At 51.2% G+C, this 22,034-nt stretch overlaps 3 protein-coding genes across 3 annotated transcripts in view; 2 read left to right on the top strand and 1 right to left on the bottom strand.

The window, feature by feature from the left end:
- Positions 1–22,034, top strand: part of LOC311188230 (class I histocompatibility antigen, Gogo-OKO alpha chain-like) — a gene marked incomplete at both ends in the record, with an annotated part of 867,329 nt that overhangs the window by 114,763 nt on the left and 730,532 nt on the right. The window lies entirely within an intron of this gene.
- Positions 195–4,398, top strand: LOC311167858 (uncharacterized protein C6orf136 homolog; the record flags this gene model as incomplete). Its single annotated transcript, XM_084228997.1, has 6 exons — positions 195–266; positions 1,579–1,977; positions 2,224–2,312; positions 2,495–2,695; positions 4,139–4,208; positions 4,285–4,398. 6 exons carry the CDS (start codon positions 195–197, stop codon positions 4,396–4,398), a joined length of 945 nt encoding a protein of 314 aa, XP_084085123.1.
- DHX16 (DEAH-box helicase 16) lies at positions 4,719–21,904 on the bottom strand (the record flags this gene model as incomplete). The annotated part of the gene is made up of 20 exons (XM_084228955.1): positions 21,529–21,904; positions 19,251–19,498; positions 18,994–19,156; positions 18,640–18,696; positions 14,077–14,331; positions 13,709–13,912; positions 13,440–13,631; positions 12,648–12,758; positions 12,364–12,479; positions 10,606–10,816; positions 10,338–10,436; positions 10,073–10,225; positions 8,507–8,647; positions 8,119–8,281; positions 7,914–8,032; positions 7,731–7,798; positions 6,030–6,192; positions 5,770–5,931; positions 5,313–5,486; positions 4,719–4,847 (listed from the first exon to the last, which is right to left on the bottom strand). Exons 1-20 carry the CDS (start codon positions 21,733–21,735, stop codon positions 4,719–4,721), a joined length of 3,135 nt encoding a protein of 1,044 aa, XP_084085081.1. The 5' UTR covers positions 21,736–21,904.

The following is a 22,034-nucleotide window of genomic DNA, read 5'->3' as shown; positions in this document are numbered from 1 at the left end:
GCAGACCGAGCGCCTCACCGCCTCCGTGGAACCCTCAGTGCGCAAGCGCGCAACATCTCCGTTTCCCTGCCCTCAGCCCCTGGCCCCCCCTCTTTCCCCTTCAAGAAGCCGGCTCCGGGGCGCGCTCACCCTGTGAGGAGGCCGGAGGCCGGAGGCCGGACTCGGGAGGCGCCCTCTCCCACTCCCGGAAGATCATGTACCGGCCCAGTCGGGGGGCGGCCAGGCGTCTCGGCCCCTGCCTCCGCGCCTACCAGGCTCACCCCCAGGTGAGAGCGGAGGGGGCGGGGAGAGACCCTCCTCAGAGCCGGCGTGTGGGGCGGAGCGCGCGCCCGTTCCGCGCAGGCGCAGTGGCCTCCCACCGCCCCTTCCCACCTGAGCCGGGCGGGCGGCGAGCGGAGGGGCCTGGGTCTCGGGGTGGGGGCGCGGCGCCACCGCCCTGGCGCTCACGCGACGTCAGTTCTCCCGGGCCTGGGGTGGAAGTCGGGGCCACGGGGCGCGTTCACGCTTGGTTGCGTCTCCGCGGTTACCTGTGCCTGGAGGTGATTTGAAGGGCAGAGGCCAGAGGTTCGCAGCCCGACCGCGGCGCCGCCCCAGTTTCCTGGTCCCGACCAGACAGACCTGCGGGCCGCGCTCTGCAGCCTGCGCAGTTTGCACCCGGATAGCGGTCCCGGCAGGAAAGCGGGTTCGGGTAGACCCGGTTCGGGCCCCGGTGCCCGGGCGGGCAAGATGGCCACGCCCCCGGCGGAGACGGCGCCTCGGGGACTCCATCGGGGACCGAGGTACCCGCGCGACCCGCCCGCCCTCCCGGGACTACGACCCCCGGGGCGGGGGGTTTCCTTGGGAGCAGAGGGACTCGAGTCAGGCCTGACTGGTGATCATCTCCCCTTGTCACAGCTGCAACGTCGGAAAACCAGGGGCAATGAAGTCCGGTCATTAATAGTCTCCTGGGCTTATTCCTGTCATAACAGGGGCCTGAAATAATAGCTTCCATTTATATATTACTTTATAGGTCGCACCGTTTTATTTACGTTTATTGTCTCATCCAATCCTCATAACTCAGTGTGGCTTCATCGTTCTCCTTTATAGGAGAACATTTATAGGAAACAGGCACAGGGAGTGAGAGTGCCTAAGGTTACAGGATAGAATTGGAACGCAAAAGTCTCCAGTTCCAGGTGGATGTTTGGCTGTGCAACATCCACCTCACTCAATCGTGGAGATGTGGTGCAGGCTGTATCGTTTCATCCACAGGGCCATACAACCTGTTACTCATCTCATTTTTCAAGTATATATTCTTACAATTCTTGCCATATAGGAGGTGGAATTGCCCCAGTGTTGGACCCTTAAGCAAATGAAAAGGTATTTTGCTGTGTTTTGGAAGGTACTTGTAACTGTCACAGGGAACAGCTTCCTCCTGTTTTTAGTAGAGATGTAGATGACTCCATCCCATTTTGTAGTAATTCCATCTCTCCTGTCAGGAGCAGCAGGTGGGGTTGGAAGGAAGCATGCTCATGAATGGAGCTTGGATCAAGGGGCATTGGGCAGCTTAATTCTTTTTCACCTTTTGTTCTTCCTCCTTAGGACCAGCTTTCTCCACGGGCTCTACCATTCCCACCCCTTTGGCCTCACTCCACCACCACCACTTCTCCACCTTCTCTTCTCTGGTCTCCCTCACCCTCACACCCTCGTACCTGGCTGCTTCCCAGAGCTTCCCCACCACCTCTCCCTCCGGTGCAGGCCCTCAGCTCACCATGGGTCGTTCTCCCTCCAGGAAAGGGGGAGGAGGGACCAGGACCTGAGTTGCATAGTGGCTGCCTGGATGGGCTTAGGAGTCTATTTGAGGGACCTCCCTGGCCCTACCCTGGGGCTTTGATACCTTTCCAAGCCCCTGGGACTGCCCACTCTTCCCCTGCCACTCCATCAGGAGATCCAAGTATGGAGGAGCACCTGGCCGTCATGTATGAGAGACTAAGACATGAGGTATGTCTCTTCGAAGTCACCTTTGTCTGCAGTAGGAAGGGACGTAGAGGGTTAGTCAACTGTATTTTCTTGGAACCATGAAGCCAAACCATAAGCATTTCCCAAGGCATAGATGCGCCTCCTAGAGTTATAGTTAAGGGAAGTTAAACATGGGATGAGACAATCAGACAAGAATAAAGAGGCACCAAAAATAGAAACTGAGGGATTTTCACTCCCTCCGAGCTGACACCCTCTTCTTCCATCTAGCTTCCCAATATCTTCCTTCACTCTCACGACTACAGTCTCTACTCATCAGATGTGGAGTTCATCAATGAGATCCTGAACATACGAACCAAGTGAGAATCCAGCCATGGTAGGGCCTGGGGGAGGAAACGCACCCATTGCTATGTATCTGGTCTTGTGCACTTACAGAAAAGGTCTTAGGCTGCTTCTCACAGCCTTCTGTTCCTTGGACAGAGCCAGTTTGGTTTTCCTATTCTGCTATCATGAGATTCCTTTCCCACCCTTTTCTTCACAGGGGCCGGACATGGTACATTTTGTCGCTGACCCTCTGCCGCTTCCTAGCCTGGAACTATTTTGCACAGCTTCGATTGGATGTTCTACAGCTGACCCGCCACCCTGAGAATTGGAGCTTACAAGCCCGCTGGCGGCTCGTGGGGCTGCCCATTCACATGCTTTTCCTGCGTTTCTACAAGCGTGACAAGGAAGAGCTTTACAGGTAAGAAAGAGGTGGGAAAGGACTCACAGTAGTTTTTAAATCTTACCCTTTCAGGAATCTTATGTTTTCCCAACCCTTGATCTATCCTGCCTTTAACTGCATAGATCCTTGAGGGCAGGGATCACTTTAGTCAATTTTAATGTAACAAATAGGGATTTGAGTACATAAGCCTCTGAACTCAGTTTTTTCATGTATATTATTACCTGGCATAATGTAGGTATTCAAAAGATTACTGAACAAAATGAAAATCCCTATCTCATAAGTTGAGACTCACCACTGCAGGTAAAGTGGTACCTGGTAAATTTCTGGCACAGAATAGAACTATAAGAAACTATTGGTAGGGTCTCCCTGTGGTCTAGGGGTTAAGTCTCAGCACTACTACTGTGAAGGCCCACTGCGTTGGCCTGAGTTTGATCCCCAGCCAGGGAGCTAACCCACATACGGCGCAGCAGAACTCTCCTGTCTCACCCGCTGCTCCCCTCAGCAGTGTATTTCAGTAGATCTGCATGTTCTGTTCCCCACTCTGTCTGGTGAATCCTCTCACTCCCTGCAACTCTGGCCTACACACCAGTTCTACAAAAAAAATAAAATCTTAAAATATAAAGATGTAAACCAGCATTCTCTCAAGAGAAACTATTGGTAGGGCCTCCCTGGTGGCCGAGGGGTTGTCTCAGTGCTATCAACACTGTTGCCTGAGTTCGATCCCTAGCCAGGTGGTTAACCCATATATGGTACAGCAGACCTCTCCAGTCTCGCCCACTGTTCCTCTTGGCAGTATATTTCAGTAGATCTGCCTATACTGCTGCCCACTCTGTCTCTGGTGAATCCTCTCATCCTCCACATCTCTAGACTACACCCCAGTTCGTCTACGCCAAAACAAGCCCACAAAAAGCTATTTGTAGTCTTAACCCAAATCAGTGGGCCCCAAGCTTTGCTACGCAGTGGAATCACCTAAGAATCTTAAAAAATTGGTGCTAGACACTGATTTTATTTATTTTCATTTATTTTTTAAAGATTTATTTATTTATGCATACAAGAGCTGGAGTGTAGGCCAGAGGTACAGGGGATGAGAGGATCCACCAGAGACAGAGTGGGGAACAGAATAGGCAGACTGACTGAAATACACAGCTGAGGGGAGCAGTGGGCGAGTCAGGAGAGGTCTGCTGGGCCATGTGGGTTACCTCCCTGGCCAGGGATTGAACTCATGCTTCAGTGGCTGCCAATAGCTTCATAGTGCTGAGACTTAACCCATTGCAACACCAGTGAGGCCCTGGACATTCTGATTTTATTGGCATAGGGTACAAGGTAATTATCAGGATTTCAGAAGTTCCCCAGATAATCTGGTATGTACCAAAATTTGAAACTACTATTTTACACAAATGCTTGAATTAAATTTTGGAACCAGTCATCCCCCTCAGCACGCTTTCTCTCTCTTTTCACCAGGACCTATGATGCCTATTCCACTTTCTACCTGAATTCCAGCGGCCTCATTTGTTGCCATCGCCTAGACAAAGTGAGTCCTAGGGCCTGATAGGGTAGGGAAAAGGGCAGAACATCATACCATGTGGCATTAACCTTTCTCCCCGCAGCTGATGCCCTCACATTCACCCCCAACGCCTGTGAAGAAGCTGCTAGTGGGAGCCCTGGTGACTCTGGGGCTATCAGAGCCAGAACCCAACTTAAATCTGTGCCCCAAAGCCTGACCTAGGAACTGGGGTGGAGGCAGCACTGAAGACTTTGCTATACGCACAAGAGGAGGTGGAGGTGGCCAAGAATCTCAGGAGCCAGCTTCTTCCCCTCTTCTCTCTTTCCTTTCCATCTCATGCTGTGTAAAGCTGCTGTGTAATTTAATTTGTAAATAATAAAGTTTAAGTGAATATATGAGATTACATTTCCACATCACTTTCTCTGGATCTGAAAAGTTCCCACAAGCATATTCCAAAAATAATTTTATTAATAGATATTAAATAACATACAGAAGGAAAAGGAGCTGGTGTCAGGTTCTATTCACGTCCCCTTCTCTTTACCCTAATTCTTCTCGGGTCTTGCCAATTTTTTTTGGCATTTTCTTAGCATGAGGATCTTCTAGTTCCTTGGCCTTATAATAATGGGGTGCCACCTCCAGAAGCCAACTGCTCTCAATCTCCAATACCTAGAAGGAGAGAGGAAAAATAACCGATAGGGTTCCCCTTCTTTCTAACCTGAATTCCAATGTGTGTGTAATCAAAAGATGCTCTTCCTTCCCCTCAGGACTAGGGAAAAGGGTGCTAAGCTCTAGTACTACATGCCCTGAGGGCAGACGCACTGCTTGCTCTACCTGTTATCCAGGATCCCAAGCAAGCTATTGGGACAGAGCAAGCACTTTAGCTTTGTTTTCCATTATGGCCCCAGCCCAAGAAACACCAAAACAATACATAAATATTGAATGAACACACAGTATTGTTTTGAATGAACACACAGTAGCAGATCTTAGTAGATGCTGAGTGAGCTGTTAGGAAAGCTGTCTTATTCTACCTCCTATTCCTGTGCCAGTTGCAGCCACCTGAACCTCAGTTTTCAACTGGCAGATACCACCTCGCCACACAACCACCCCCTACCTGGGTGATCAGCCCCTCACCTGTCTCATGAACTCCTTGGTGGTCAAGACAAGTTCGTGGTAAAGCAGCCAGCGTGGCTGTTCCTCGAAGAGAGAGGAGTTGGGATGAATGAACACGGTCTGCTGCTGTTTCACTGTGCGGTAGCCGCTCCGAGTCAGCCGTGCTGTGTGGTAAAAGTAACCGGCAGTGATGGCCTAAGGAGCAGGCAGGAGAGACAGTGAATGGGAAAGCCAGACAGCAGGGGCCCTCAGCACTCACTACCTTTTCAGTTCAGGTTTCTGGAGAGCCAGAAAGACGAGGAACACATGAAGAACCCACTGAGAAGGACCCTCCAGTGGTCTGCGGAAGGAAGCACATGGAGGGTACACCCTCCATGGAAGGAGGGCACTGTGTCAGGCCGCAGGGATTGCTGCAGGCCCCCAAAGGAGAAGCTTGCCCCTCGGGACTTACTGGTTTGACAGAAGGGTAAATGCTAACCTTGCGTACGCGAATATAGTCCCCCTGGCAGGAACTGAGACCAACTTCCACGCGTTCCAAAAGCCCCTCCAGCTGCTCCCGCACATCCCGGGCTCGGCGCATGGATCTGAACTGGACAAAGTTCTCATAGCACCACTGGGAAGAGTAGCCACTCTCAGCCCACTGTGAAGAGGGTTAAAAAGAAGGAGCAGGAGTAAGTATACAGCAGGACCAGCGTGCCCCCACATCTCCCTCATTCCCACTCAGCCAGGCCCAGTTACCTGTGTGTAAACGTTTAGCAGAACCAGGTGGTCCCCACCTGGGAGGAAGAAGTTGACACGGGCATTGTCGGCATGGACGACCTTGTCCTTGGGTCGGTAGAAGATAGAGTTGTTGACAGAGAGCATGGCTGCCACTGTCAGGATTTCCTCTGAACAGCTGTACCTGGGGCAGGAAGGACAAAGAATGAGTTCAAAGCCAGATACCTAACAGACATAGTGAAGGCAAGTGATGATGGTGATAGATGTTTCCTCATGTGGGGACTGCCGGTTAGGATGATGGCTACAAATCAGAGTAGACAGACGAGGGGGTGCTGTCACAGTAGCAGTACAGAAGCCAAGGAGGTGGGGCCTGTAGAAGAAATAGTGACAGAAGCGGGATCTCCACAGAGTGGTGCAGGTGGAGACTGGGGACCTCTAAAGGCTCTGTGGTGCAAAGTTATAATTATGTGCAATGGGGAAAGAACATTTCTTTAAGCTCCTATAATGATCTCTGACCTCAAGCATGAAACAAAAGGCATTTAAAAGTGGTCCCTCTTCCCGTCACATCTAAGGATCTGGTCTGAAACCTTAGGGATTTCTAATTTCCCTCACACAACACTCCTCACAGATGGAAATTCTTCTACCTTCATTTAAGCCCCCCCACCCCTTTTTCTATTTGTCAATCTTACTCATTTGATATCATGATCAAGGACAAGGTACTTCCATCCTGTTGGCCTCAAAAGGGGAAATGAGAGTTCCCTGACATATGATCCACTGATTCCACACCTAGGAATCCACCCAAAGGACACAAAAACACTAATTCGAGGGCCTCCCTGTTGGTGCAGGGGTTAAAGACAGTGCTATCAAGCAATCCGCAGCCACTGCAGCATGAGTTCGCTCCCCAGCTGGCCAGGGAACAACCCACATGGCACAGCAGACCTCTCCTGTCTTGCCCGCTGCTCCCCTCAGTAGTGAATTTCAGTAGATCCACCTGTTCTGCTCCTTACACTGTCTCTGGTGAATCCTCTCAACCCCTGCACCTCTGGTCTGTACCCCAGTTCTTGTATGCATAAATAAATCTTTAAAAAAAAACCCACTAATTCGAAAAGACACCTACACCACTATGTTTACTGCGGCACTATTTACAATCGCCAAGATATGGAAACAACCAAAATACCTCAAAATAGATGAATGGATCAAAAAGCGGCGGTATATTTATACAATGGAATATTACTCAGCAATCAAAAAAGACAGACCTCATGCCATTTGTGGCAACATGGATGGAGCTGGAAGGGATCATGCTAGCTGAAATTAGTCAGAAAGAAAAAGATAAATACCAAATGATCTCACTCATATGTGGAATATAGAAAAACCAACCGAAAGGTGAAAAAAGTCAAAACTAGCAAGCTGACCACAGAACTGAGACATACAGCAAAGGAGGAGGTGAGAGGTGGGGGGCAAAAAAGGAGGGAAGAACACAAGGGATATAGTGATGTTTCATGGGTGGTAAGGTGGTGGGAGAACGACAGGGACTACAATAATGTAAGAAAAAAATGTAATAAAAAATGGAAAAAATTCAAAATAAAAAAAAAAAGTTTCCTTATAAGATATTACTTGTTAAAGAATAATCTGGTGGAAAAAAAAGAGAGAGAACCAAGATGGCCGCAGAAGGAGGCACAAAGGGTTTGTACACTGGGAGCCAGGCTGAAGTGGGGTGCTTACTTCTCAGAGGCCAAGATCATTTTAGACAGCATGGGGTCCACCGGCAGCTCTGCCATCTTTCGACCAGACTAAGGAGAGGAAAGAGAGCTGAGTTCCGTCCTCCCTCAGGCATCCCCCTACAGCCTGAGGGCTCACCCCGACCTCCTCCGCCCTACCCTGGCCCATGCTGCCCTCCCTTCTCACCGTGGTGAGCTCCCCGAGGTGGTTGAGGGCTCCCAGAGCATACAGCTGCTCCAAAGCCAGCAACAGGGTCTCATACGGTGGCGGGTCCAGGAAATCAAAGTGCATGAGGTCATGGATGCCTGCGAAGACGTGAGGGGTAGAACTGAGGGCCTTTTGGAGGGGCAGCACCCAGCCCCACCTCCCTGTTCTCAGACCCGGCCAGCACCTAAGCTCTTGAGAAGCAGCACCACGTTGCCCAAGCTGGTCCTCTGGATCTCGGGCACCGTGGTCTCCTCTAGCTCGTGCTGATAGGCCCAGGCTGTGTATAGGCGGAAGCACTTCCCAGCAGCCACCCGGCCTGCCCGGCCCGCTCGCTGATTGGCTGAGGCCTGGAAAGGAGGAGATGCAGGCTGGCTGATGGACTGGATGGGGGACTAGGAAAAAGGCAGTATTTGTGCAAGCAATCTGGGAGGATGGGAACCGCTTATGCCCATGCTCTAAGAAGTCTCCAGTTGGGGGAGCTGGACCTTCCAGTAGGCGAAGCCGCCTCACCCGCCCCCAACCCCAGGAGTCCACTTGCGCCCCCAGGAGCCCCTGCTGGAGTGCAGGCCAACCTTGCTACAGGGTGTGACTGTGAGTGACTCCATGCCTGTGCGGGGGTTGTAGCTCTTCTGCTTACAGAACCCTGGATCCAGCACGTAGATGATGCCCTCGATGGTGAGTGATGTCTCTGCGATGTTCGTTGCCACAACCACCTGAGGGGGAGAGGAAGTGGGAGTCACCCAGAAACCTCCCCCACCTAGTTATCTAGAAAAGGTAATCCTGGAAGATGTGAAGTAGAGAAGCAGGTGCAGAAGGGGCAGGAGCTGAGGGGATTACTGTCCACAGTCAGGGGAGGGGAGGTGGACAGTGGAAAGGTGAGGGCGAAGTGGGGTCAGCAGGGGTGTATTGCAAATAGGAAATGGAGGATTTGGGCATTTTCCAGAGATGGGAGATGGGGATATCCAGGTTCCTGGCCCCAGTTTCCACACCACTACTTTCACATTCACACTCACACAGTACTCCTGCAATTCTACTCCAGCTCTGGTCACCATCCCAAATGGTACTTTTAAAATGTCAATCTGTCACATCACTCCCCCACCCTTCAGTGGCTTCCTGTGCACCCTGAGAATTATACCCAAGCCCCTTAGAGCCCTAGTAGTCCCTGGCTACCTATCTGACCTCAGGTCTAGCACTGCCCCCCTGCTCCATCCCGTGAGCCACGCACCCGGGGCCTCCATTCCCCACGCTTGGCACACTCTTCCCCAAGATAGCAGCTAACCCCTCCCTCACCTGGTGCAGGCCTCAGCTTCACTTCTACCTTATCAAATAGGGAGAGGCCTTTCCTACACCCCAAGGAATATTCCTTCCTGCCATTCCTTACTCCCATACCCATTTGCTAAAGTGTTCACTGTCTCCTACAAAAGACTGTAAGCACAACAGACCTCTCCTGCCTCGCCCATTGCGCCCCTCAGCAATGTATTTCAGTCAATCTACCTGTTCTGCTCCCCACTCTGTCTCTGGTGAATCCTCTCACCCCACCACACCTCTGGTGTACCAGTTCTTGTATGCATAAATAAATAAATCTTAAAAAAAAAAAAGGACTGTAAGCTCTGTGATACTAAAGATAGTGTTTTATTCATCACTGTATCCTTATTCCCTAAAACAGCACCTGGCATGTGGGAGGAACTAGTTAAATATTTGTTGAATGAAAATTACATCGTTGCTCAAAATCCTATGATTTCCAATCAATCGACTAAAGTCCAAATTCTCCCATCTGCCCTCAAAGGTTGACCTTGATCTCAGTTCAAGTTGTTTTTGGCCTGTCTCCCACTACTTCACCATGTGAACCTTCCACTAAGCCTTCTAGATTATACTCTGACCTCAAACACACATTGGGCTGTCCTCTTCCCCACCATGTTTATTAAGGTCCAGGTCAAATTCTACCTCCTGGTACACCTATGGCTTCATACTTTCAGATCACGCACATACATGGCTATCTCTTGATCCCATCTCCAGAGGTGAGGACCGACCGCCACTCAGCCTTGCAGCTAAGCAGTGCTCAGGGCAGGAATGCACTTGCCTCTCACTACTATTTGTGCAAAACAGAGGGGTGAAGAATGTGGGTTTCTCCAACCGACCTTGCGTGCCCCAGGGGGCGTTGGCTGGAAGATGCGAGCCTGCATATCTGAAGGCAGGTTGGCATAAATGGGCAGCACCAGGAGCTCTGGAATTTTGGAACCCAGGCGGCGGCAGCGATCCTGGAGCATCTCACAGGCAGCTTCGATCTCCTCCTGAATTTGGGGTAAGGAGAGCAGTGGGGGTTCCAGGCACAGAAGGTCAAATTACCAACTCTTGTCTTCCCCTGGGACACACATATCTTTGTCCCTCCCCCCAGTCACACACCTGTCCTGTGAGGAACACCAGGATATCCCCGGAGGGCTGGGTCACGTGGATCTGCAGCACAGATACTACACAGGCTTCCAGGTAGTCGGCCTCCGGAGCCTAGAAAATAGGAGTCATAGGAAGGCCACCTGCAGGCAAGCCTGGTCTTCTCCTCCCAGCTCACTTTACCCCAGTTCTCTCACACCCTCCATTCCATGCTTCCCTCCTTGTGACAACCTCCTCTGAAATCCCCAGCATAGACATGGCCTATCCCTCCTGAGGGAGGCACCTTGGTATAGAAGATGTCAACTGGAAACCTGCGTCCAGGGATTCGGAAGACAGGGGCATCATCAAAGAAGGTGGAAAAACGGGCAGTGTCCAGGGTGGCTGAAGCCACCAGGACCTTGAGCTCTGGTCGGAATCGAGCCACATCCTTGATCAACCCGAAGAGAATGTCCGTGTGGAGGGTCCGTTCGTGAGCCTCGTCCACCATCACCACACTGAGGAAGCAAGGGGAGCAAAGAGGGAGGAGAGCTAACCACACGGGAGTAGACATTGGCACCCTGGGTGCCCTCACCCTGGGTGCCTGAGATGAAGACAACAAGCCCAAGGTGAATGTGGAAGGAAGGGCTCCAAGGAGAAGACAATCATCCCAGTTAAGCAAAACCAAGAGGAAGTCAGAGAAGGCCTGTTCCCATGGTCTACAGTCTCTCTAGGCCCGGCCAGACAAGAGCAGCCAAGTTCTGGAGGCTAGAAGCAAGACCAGGCGAGACAGACCTCCCTCTAGATCAGTCATGAGTCCACTAAGAGTCAGCAGCTGCTCTTACTTTACTAATGAAGTAGAAGGGCACCTGATTTATAGAAAAAGAGAGCAAAGAGTCTAAAAAAGGTTGAGTGCCCAGGCTGGCCAGAAGGGAACAGACTGACCTGAGCCACTATAATTCAAACAGTCCAGCAGCCCCCAGGGTGTCATGGGATGGCTGCTGTGCATTCCAACTGCTCCTTCCAGAAGCAGGGCCAGCTGAGCCTTTCTGGCCATTCTTAAAGACTCTGCGGTTTCCTTAGTTATATGCGAGCCACCTTCTTTCCCTCTGCTCTACTCTGGGTCCCCCTCCGGCAGCCATGCCTACAGGAGCTCACCCTCTACTCGACCCTTTGTGCCTGACCTTGACCATGATGCTAAGGTTTCTAAAGTTTTCACAAAGCATCCAGCTTGATGGCAAAAACCACGCCCCAACACTCTGGCATTGGCCAGCCTTCTAAGGAGTCTCTGGTTTTTGAAAGGGATGTGACAGATCAAATCATATTTGTCCCACTGCTACACTGCAATCTTCTAGGGCCAGAATTCCATAGCCTCCTAAGAGTTGAAAAAGCACACGCTGCTCAGTTGGCTTCACCCCAATCATGACGCCCTCCTCCCCATCAACACTGTTCACCTCACACTTGCTTAAAAGCCAACCCAACACTTGGACACAGTCACAAGGGCCAGGGTCCCAGGACTTGAGCAGTCTGCAATCTCCACCACTCTGGCTTCTTGGTGTTCAGCTAAAATCTGTCTCCTGTAACTTCCCCCATGGTTCCAAGTTGTCTCTGGAGTCTCAAAAAACAGATCTGACCCCTTTTTCTACATTGCAGCCTTTAACACATGAAGAGAGAAAAAGGATGCCTCCCCTAGGTTTTTCCTGTTTAAGCTGCACCTTCTATGCTCCTTCAAATGGTCGCACGTGGCTTTTCAAGACCCCCCACCCCCACCCCAGTACCACTCTGCCATCCTGGTTGTCTTCTAGACCCTGGAAACAACTGGGGGAGGGAAGAGAGGCTGTTCTGCAGTCTCTTCTACCCTCCGCCCCTTTGCATGGTCCTAGAGAGGTCTAGAATGACCAGAACCATAAAGATTCAAGAAATGGTGGATAAATCAGAAGACAATGGTCAATTGCCTGCGTGGAAAGGACAGAAAGACCAGAGCAGAGATGAAAGGAGTTACTGGACATACTGAGGGGGACGAAAAAGATGGATGACTCCACCTGGGAGATGGGCACACGTGTACCTGTAACTGGCAAGGTCAGGCTCAGACAGGAACTCCCGGAGAAGCATCCCATCTGTCATGTAGCGGAGGACAGTTCGCTCTGACGTGCAATCCTCAAAACGGATGCTGTAGCCGACCTGTCAGGGCCATTAGCAGTTGAGAGTAGGCTGGTGTTCCCAGAAGGGCCACAGAGCTAGGGGACAAGGGCCAATGCCTGAACCTGTGGCATGAAGCCCTGATGGCAATGTGGGGAGAGTCCCAGACCCTAAGAATTCCCTTTGCCTCTGAGTCCCCAAAGACCTCACCTCATTCCCAAGCTTCACACCCATCTCTCGGGCCACTCGGGCAGCCACACTCATGGCCGCCACTCTCCGAGGCTGGGTGCAGGCAATCTTCATACCCTTCTTTGTGTAACCCTGGATGAAAAAGAGAAAGAGGTTTTCCCTTGGCTAAACATGCTCCTGGGGCCCAGGAGGACTCAGAGAGAGAGAGAGGGGCTGTAAGTGCTGGACAGAGGAGGAAGAAAAAGGAAGGGACAGAAACTACAAACCAAATAAGAATGCAAAAGGATAGAAGGCAGACTTAGGGTCCCCAAGGGGCTCCTCACCCAGCCCTGGCTCTTGTTTTGGTAAACCAAGTTCAGGGCCCTGCTAGTTTTGAACTAGAAATGGACAGAGCAGCTGAGGCAGATCTAGAACCAATAAGGAACAAAGGAAGGGAAAGAAGCAGGAAAATCAATCATTTAACTCCTCGTTCCTTGGCCTTGCAGAGAAGCAGGTCTAGCTGGTCAGAGTGACAGGAGCCCCACGTTCACACACACACACACACACACCCACACACACACCCTCACCCACCTACCCCTCCACCCCTCCGACTACACGTCCACCCAGCGTGAACGCTCTGAATACCTACCAGGCAGACAGACAAACGGTGAGAAAAGAAACGTGAGAAAGGCATAGTCCCTACCCTCAAGAACCTTATGGTTTAATGCAAAGACTAAGCAACTAACATGGAAAAGGTAAGCAACTACTCAAAACAGCAAGCCCAAGGGGCTCTGACCAGGACCTTTCTCTCCAGCCCAATGGGAGTGGATATACCTCCTCAAAGAGATACTGTGGGATCTGGGTGGTCTTCCCGGAGCCCGTCTCGCCTTCGATGATGAGGACCTGATGATTAGCTATAGCAGCCAGCAGCTCCTCCCGGAACGGGAACACAGGGAGGCTGCGGCGGACCGCCTGGATGGACTCCTTCTGCTGGGCCTGGGTTGGGGTGGGGGGAGCTGATGGCTCCTGAGAAGGAGAAGGAGTGTGAGCTTCAGGGCCGGCTGCTTCTCCTCCTCTGATGCCCCAGAGTGCCTCCCGCTCACCTCGTCGCCCTGGAGCTGAGTGGCCCGAACAAACTCAATGGTCTCCTCTTCCTCTAGCACCAGCTGATACTTGGGCTCCTGGGAGGCAGCATCTCGGGCCCCAAACTTTAGGGATGCTGCCCCCAGCCGGGCCTCCTCCCAGCGTCGCTGCTCCTCTCCAGGGGCGCCTGATTCCTCCTCCACTAAATCCACAGCTCGTGCTGGCTATGGAGAGAAGGGCACGTGAAGACAGAGGCTGTCCTACCGGCACGGTCTCCACCTCCCCAGCTCTCCCCCACCCACTAGGAAAGGCATGACAGGGAAGGGGCCCTCAGAGGCACTGCCCATGGCCATGGGGCTTTCTCTCCCCTCATCTTGGGGACCCTCACCTGTCCTCGGGTCTCCTCTGGCATGTGGTAGCGATTGGTGGCCTCCAGCTTCTCCTGCTCCCCGGCTGCACGGTACTCCCGGGCCAGATCCCGCACCCGTCGTTTGTATTTGAGCTCCCGCCGCTCCTGGCGACTCAGCTCCACGTCCCCAAAAAGGAACTCCTCGTCCGCCAGCTCAGCCTCCAGGTCCTCAAGCTTCTCCCGCTCACGCTTAGCCAGGTACTCTCTGCGGGATTTCTTCCGCAGCTCAGGGACCTGGTGGGGATAGGGCATTCAAATTCTCAATGTGCTGGAACAGCAACTGCTTTCCCTACCTACCCATAAGAGTGACAAATTCCCTGACAGGCAGGCATGAGAACCTAAAGCGGCATCCTCCACCCTCTCCCCACAGTGTACCACCTAATGGTCACCCATTAGGCGATGTGGGCCCGTTTGAAGGCCATACGCTGACCCCACACCCAGCCCTCCTGCAGCAGAAGCAGCTGGAATGCGCTTCTGGGCAGCTTCACCATCTTTGTCAATCTAGATACATGAGGGCAATTGTTTGAGCATTTTATATTTTATTGTTACCAGCTTGTCTGACTTAATGGAAAGAGGGAACATGAAAGTGCTGGACTCAGCGTTTAGAAGCACAGGCCACAAACTGAAAAGAACTGAGACAACTGGAAATCACTGGATATGCCAACATCAGGGAATCTGCAGCCCCAATTAGATGCTCCCTGGTCTTCAAACAAATGACTATAGTTATAGGAAAAATAAATTCTACACAAACCACTGGAAGGACAGCATCAGAGTGTTTCCGTGAGGCAAGGTGGAACTAGGGGTGCTTTGCTCTCTGAGTTTAGCCTCTCCCTCATACAATGTGTCACAGACCTCTACACATTTACTTTTGGTTTTTTTTTTTTTTTTTTTAAATAGAGGCATGTTTTATTTATTTATTTATTTTGTTTACACATGCACTGGGTACAGCCAGAAGCACGGGAGGGTGAGAGAATTCACCAGAGCCAGAGCGGGGAGCAGAGCAGGCAGAAGGACCGAAGTACACTGCTGAGGGGAGCAGCGGGCGACAGGAGAGGTCTGCGCGCCATGTGGGACCCTCCTCCGGTGGCCGGGGAGCAGCCGGGGATCGAACCGGCGCCGCAGAGGCCGCGGGCAGCTTCGCAACCCAACGCTCAACCGCTGCGCCACCAGGGAGGCCCCTACACATTTACTTTTGATGCAGGCTTTTCAGAACAGCAGATCGGCAACCTCAAGGACCTTCTCAGCTCCAACCACAATCCCTCCCACCGTAGAACTATCGTCTCCCCTGCAATCATGACGGCCTCCTTTACACACTGGCAAAGCCCTCCTCTTGTGGGCTGATACTACTTAATTTGTCAGCTTGAAGAGTTCATTCTCCAGCCCGCCAGGGAGCTCCCCACATGGTGCAGCAGACCTCTCCTGACTCGCCCGCTGCTCCCCTCAGCAGTGTATTTCAGTCAGTCTGCCTGTTCTGCTCCCCACTGTCTCTGGTAAACCCTCTCACGCCCCACACCTCTAGCCTGTACCCCAGTTCTTGTATGCCTAAAGAAATAAATCTTCAAAAAAAAAATTAGTCGGCTTGTTCTGAGAAGACTTAAAGTGGAGTTTATGCTCATGACAGAATCAAAATACCATAATCAAATACTTCTTCAGCCTGAGAGTGTCTTTTTAAAAATATGGGCAAAAAATCAGGTGAAGGCCTCCCCTGGTGGCGCTGGGTTTTGAGCACTGCGCTGTGAAGCTGTCAGCAGCCTCTGCAGCGCCAGTTTGATCCTGGCCGGCCAGCCAGTGAGGGTCCCACATGGCATGGCAGACCTCTCCTGTCTTGCCCGCTGCTCCCCTCAGCACTGTATTTCAGTCCGTCTGCCTGTTCTGTTCCCCACTCTGCCTCTGGTGAATCCTCTCACCCTCCCACGCATCTGGCCTGTACCCCGGTTCTTGTATAAATAAATAAATCTTTAAAAAATAATAATAAAAAAAATTCTTGAGTCCAATAAGACACATATACACACAAAGAATGGGGGGAACTTTTAAACACCAGTGAGGTGACTGACACCAAACTCTTCATTCTGAAAATAAGTAATTAAAAGCAAACAATTGAACCTCTGATTTTGCCCCGACTTTTAAGAAGGGACTGTAGCCATTCCCAGTTTTTTGAAGGAAAACTCTTCTTTACATAAAAAGTTAGCTGGTAAAAAGAATGAGAGAATTCAAAAACCACCGTTTGCAATGCCCAGTGAAAGAACTGACTCAGGGAAGGGTCAGCAGTGGCTGCTACAACCTCTAGGATGAAAAGGTATCGGCAGAAAGGACACCTGCACTACAGGCACACAACTGGACAACATGACACCTGATGTGACAATGTGATGAGCACATCACGCCCAAGAGGCTCCCATCACAACTGTTTAATATGAGGCTAGGCAAGCTTTCAATGGAAGTTTCACTTGAAAGGAAGCACAGAAGAATTTAACACCACAAGACAAGGATCAGATAAATCCAGAATGTAGGACATGGTACCAAATGAGAGAAAGAGAGAGAAAAAAAATACACTTAAGAAACCTAAAAACCGGGCCTCCCCGGTGGCGCAGCGGTTGAGCGCTGGGTTGCGAAGCTGCCCGCAGCCTCTGCAGCACTGGTTCAATCCCCAGCTGCTCCCCGGCCACCGGAGGAGGGTCCCACATGGCGCGCAGACCTCTCCTGCCGCCCACTGCTCCCCTCAGCAGTGTACTTCGGTCCTTCTGCCTGCTCTGCTCCCCGCTCTGGCTCTGGTGAATTCTCTCACCCTCCCACGCTTCTGACTGTACCCAGTGCTTGTATAAATAAATAAATAAATCTTAAAAAAAAAATTAAAAATATAAAAAAAAAAAAAAAAAAAAAGAAACCTAAAAACCATACACAATGCATAAACCTTGAGTGGATTCTGGTTTGGAAAGAAAGAGACATTTGGGATAACTAGGGAAAATTTACTGCAGATAGGTTCTTACTTGACACATGAGAATTACTGTTCATCGTCTTGAGTGTGACCATAGCATTGCACTTTTAGAGGAGAATGTTTTTATTTGTAGGCGGGATATGGTGATCGGCCATATGTTTAAAAAAAAAAAAAAGGCCACATTTATTTATTTTTTTTTTAAAGATTTATTTTTATCTATACAAGAACTGGGGTACAGGCCAGATGAGCAGGAGGGTGAGAGGATTCACCAGAGACAGAGCGGGGAACAGAACAGGCAAACTGATGAAATACACTGCTAAGGGGAGCAGTGGGTGACACTGGAGAGGTCTGCGCACCATGTGGGTTGCTCCGAGTCAGGCGGGGATCCAACCAGCGCTGCAGAGGCTGTGGATAGCTTCATAGCGTTGCTATAACCGCCTGTGCCACCAGGGAGGCCCCCCCAAAAAGCCCACATTTAAATGGAAACTGCAGGGCCTCCCTGGTGGCACAGGGGTTAAAAGACAGAGCTATCAAGCTATCACCAGCCACTGCAGCACGAGTTCAATCCCAGCCAGACTGCCAGTGAGCAACCCATATGGCGCAGCAGACCTCTCCTGCCTCGCCCACTGCTCATATTTCAATACATCTGCCTGTTCTGCTCCCCACTCTCTCTGGTGAATCCTCTCACGCCCCACACCTCCGGCTTACACCCTAGCTCTTGTATGCATAAATAAATAAACCTAAAAAAAAAAAAAGGAAAAATGGACAGCGCAAACACTGCACAATTTAGCAATTTTTGAATCTGAGTAGTCTGTATGAGTGTTCATTATACTAGTCTTTTAACTTCCCTATTTGCTTGAAAGTTTTCATAATTGCAAAAGAAAAAAATTTAAATTCAGGCAAATGAAAACACTCTATTAGCACCAAGAGGTATCTCATAAATCTCAGGCCACAGTATGTGGGGTAGGAAATGAGCTTGACTGGTTAGGAGAGGCCTGAAGGTCACTAGGCATTTTAAGGAAACCACAGAGTCAAACATTCTTTTGGGAACTCTAAGTGTGACCTTATTTGGGAAGACCAGGCCTTTGGAAAACTACTCACCTTACCTAGACTTAAACCATAACAAGCTCATGAATTAGAAAGGCTCTGTTTCTGGTCCAGTGAGAAAACCAACTGAGGAAAGCACAAGGCCACAGGGGGGATGGAGGGATTAGGTGGTAGGAAGGTATCTGGAGAGAGACACTAAGCTGAGTGCTCAGCACATCCCAGGGCAGCAGGACAGCCCCTGCCCCCCAGCCTTCCCCTTGACCTTCTAGCTGCCTTCTGATTATATCTCGATGAGTCTCAGGAGCAAGGCGGTTATAAGTGCCTTGCTGACACAGTGTGACTGGAGTCTAGGGAATCAGGTCACTTTGTGGGAAGCTGCCTTCCCTGTACAACTGAAGTGCATCTCAGTAGGCTTCTGTCAACCAAGTCCCTCCTCCAGAGCCCTGCCACCTGTAGCATCCCCGGTGCATTTCCCCTGTATTCTTTCTCGCTATCCCAACCATTCTAGCAGAAAGTCATCTCTTCAGTTTTCTGATCTTGGTTTCCTGAGCACTGGGACTCACCATAGCTTTCCGGTCCTCCTCAGCCATCTTGAGGCGCTTCTGAGCCTCTTCATAAGCCTAGGAAAAGAAACCAAGAGTGGAGGTGTGTGAGGACAAAAACCTCCACATCCTCAGCCGTTCCCCCTCCAGAGCCACAAGGACCATTCAGATATTCCTAAGCACAAAGAAATGCCCCTTCTCAGTGAGGAATCTCTATGGTCACAATTTCAGCAGAGTCGCCTTAGCCAAATGGTCTAAGGTGAACAGGCCACGAGAGGCTCCTTGTCTTCCCAGAAACCACTATGTCTGTAGTCACATGCAACCTCAGGTCTGAACCCAGGTTCTTCCTTGGGGATTTACGGAATGTGCACGCACCTTCTTGTCTGACCGCTCCAGGACATTGCGAGTCCTGTCCTTGTCCCGCTGCCGAACCCGCTCAGCAAAGGCGTCACGCTCCTCCAGGTCCTGAAGGCGCTCTCGCTCTGTCCGCTCCCACTCATCCTCTGACTCTTGCTTCTCCGTCTGCTGTGCGCTCTCCCTGCAGCCCAGCCCAGAAGGTTAAATAAGGTCACACAGCAGGCCTATCTTCCCGTCAGCCACCTGCCCCATCCTCTCACCCTTCTCTGACTTACCCTGTCTTCTTCTTTTTCTCATATACCTCTTCCTCCTCTTCTTCTTCTTCTTCCTCCTGACGTTTCTTCCTTAGGTGTTTCCTTTTTTTATGTTTCTTCTGGAGACTGCTCCCAGCCTTGCCCACAGTCTCCTCAGCACTTTCCTCACTGTCTTCCAACAACTTATAAGATCGGTTCTTCTCCAGCAGGGCTCGGGCCTCGCGCTCAGCTGCCCGAGCTGGCTTTTCTACCACTGCCTTCCGTGGTACCTGTCAGCAGAGGGGAAAAGGAGGGGATATGAGTAATTCCTGATCTCTGCCCAACTACTTTGCCCTGCTCCTAATTTTTTTTTAAAAGATTTATTTATTTATGCACATAAGAACTGAGGTACAGGTCACAGGTGTGGGGGGTGAAAGGATTCACCAGAGACAGAGTGGGGAACAGAAAAGGCAGATCGCTGAAACACACTGCTGAGGGGAACAGAAGGCGAGTCAGGAGAGTCTGCTGCGCCATGTGGTTAGCTCCCTGGCCAGGAATTGAACTTGTGCTTCAGAGGCTGTGGAGAGCTTCATAGGTTGTGTCTTAACTTCTTGCGCCACCAGGGAGGCCCCCTGCTCCAAATTTAAAGAAAGACTTGACCTTAAGCCAGCCTTCATTCTCTCTCCCCATTTCATGCCATATTCATCAGCCTGAATCAGGTCTCTCAGCTTCGAATGTCCTTCCAGTCATCCAGTCAATAGACTTTTTTTTTTTTAAAGATTTATTTATGCATACAAGAACTAGGGTACAGGCCAGAGATGCGGGGGGAGGGGGAGGTTTTAAAGGACTACCCAGAGACAGAGTGAGGAACAGAACAGGCAGACTGACTGAAACAAACTGCTGAGGGAAGTAGTGGGCAAGACAGGAGAGGTCTGCTGCTCCATGTGGGTAGCTCCCTGGCTGGCCAGGGATCGAACTTGTGCTGCAGAGGCTGCGACTGCTTCATAGTGCGGTGTTTAATCCCTTGCGCCACCTGGGAGGGCCCCAGTCAACAGACATTTACTGAAGCCTGTCTCAAGCACCAGGTAGCTATTAGGTACTTGTGATACAGAAATAAGCAAGAGATAAAAATTCCTACCCTCATGGAGTTTACAGTCTCAAATACAATTCTCAATAGCTCAATAGCTCTTCTTCCCAATATTCAGTCATTCTTACACAAGAACTACTGCGAACTGTCTTCTGGGCCTCCCTGGTGGCACAGGGGTTAAATACAGTGCTATCAAGCTATTGCCAGCAGGAGTTCAATCCCTGGGCAGGGAGCAACCCATGTGGCCCAGTGGACCTCTCCTGCCTCACCTGCTGCTCCCCTCAGCAGTGAATTTTAGTAGATCCTCCTGTTCTGTACCCCACTCTGGTGAATCCTCTCATCCCCTGCACCTCTGGCTTACACCCCAGTTCTTGTATGCATAAATAAATAAATCTTAAAAAAAAAAAAAAGAACTGTCTTCTAAGAGCCTTGTTACAGACCAGGCTCTGTACTGAATCCAGATAAATAAAGAACAGACTAATAGCAAGTCTCCCCACCCTTATGTTCTAACCTGTAACTAAGCAACACATGACAGCCACGCAGGGTATCTGCCATACTTGAACAAGCAGAACACCTTCATTTTGTATCTACTCATTCAGTACCTGCTCTGTTTGGTGGTAGGAACACAAAAACAAGAAACACAGTCCTGTCCTCCAGGAGCTTCCTTTATACCTTCACTCCTTTCACCTTCTCTACCTGACAAATTCCAGGGAATTTCTGAGTCTGCTTTTCTTGACCATGACTCCCACCTCTTCTGTCTCCCACAGCCCTTTCCACACATCTCTTCTATACCCTGACTATTCAAAGTAAGGTCCGGGAAAAAGAAACTTGGAAACTTGTTAGAAACTTGTTACTTGAAAATTGTTACCTGGAAACTTGTTAGAAATACAGAGATTAAGATCTCCCCCACCCCCAGACCTGCATTTTAACTAGGACACTGGTTGAATCGCTGGACGCATGCTGAAAGTTGGAAACACTGCTCTGTAACACAACCCAACAGACTTAAGCCCTCCTGGATCGTTTCGCCAGAGCTGTGTGCCCGGCACCCACCTAGCACAGTATCTAAGCAACACCCGAGCAAAGGATAAATGCTTGTGATTACTTAATTTCCCCATGAACAGTTGGCCCAGCCTCACCTGGATAAACGACCCGGGGCCCCTCCCCTGCTCCACCCCCTCTCCCGCCGCTCCCACGCCAGGCCCTGCCCCAGCCACGCAACACCCCTCCCGGCACCTTGTTCCAGAGTCTCAGGGCGAAGTCCCGCGCGGGCCCGCCGAGGTCCAGGGTGTCAGTGTCTCGCAGGCGCTGCACGAACTCCTCCGCCGAGGCGCAGCGCTGCGCGGTACCGATGAGGAACTGGGTCACATGCCGCTCGCTCAGCCCCAGCACCGAGTGCAGCTCGTCCTGCACCCAGCGCTCCAGCCCGGCCGGCGTCGTCATGGTGACCCGCGCTCCCGCCTCCCGGCCCGGGAGCTTCTCAAGCAGCCGCGCCGGCGGCCGGGCCGCTCGGAGGCCCGGAGCCCTGGGCCGAAGCCCAGTCCTCCGCAAAGAGCGGCTTGGGAGTTCGCGGTTCGGTTCCGACAGCCCCGAGCCGTCTTTCCAGGTCCAAGGCCGGATGCAGGCGCGCTTTTCCGGCCACGGTGCTACGGTGGCCGAGCGCGCTCAAAGCTCGCGCGCGGTGCCCGAGCGCGGTGTTAAGTATTTTGTTTTCCGCCCGTGCTGACTCTCTGTCGCCCCCT

This window comes from Talpa europaea (genome assembly GCF_964194135.1).
Source record: "Talpa europaea genome assembly, chromosome: 2".
Classification (NCBI taxonomy): Eukaryota; Metazoa; Chordata; class Mammalia; order Eulipotyphla; family Talpidae; genus Talpa; species Talpa europaea.
This window is presented reverse-complemented; position numbering and strand designations above follow the sequence as displayed.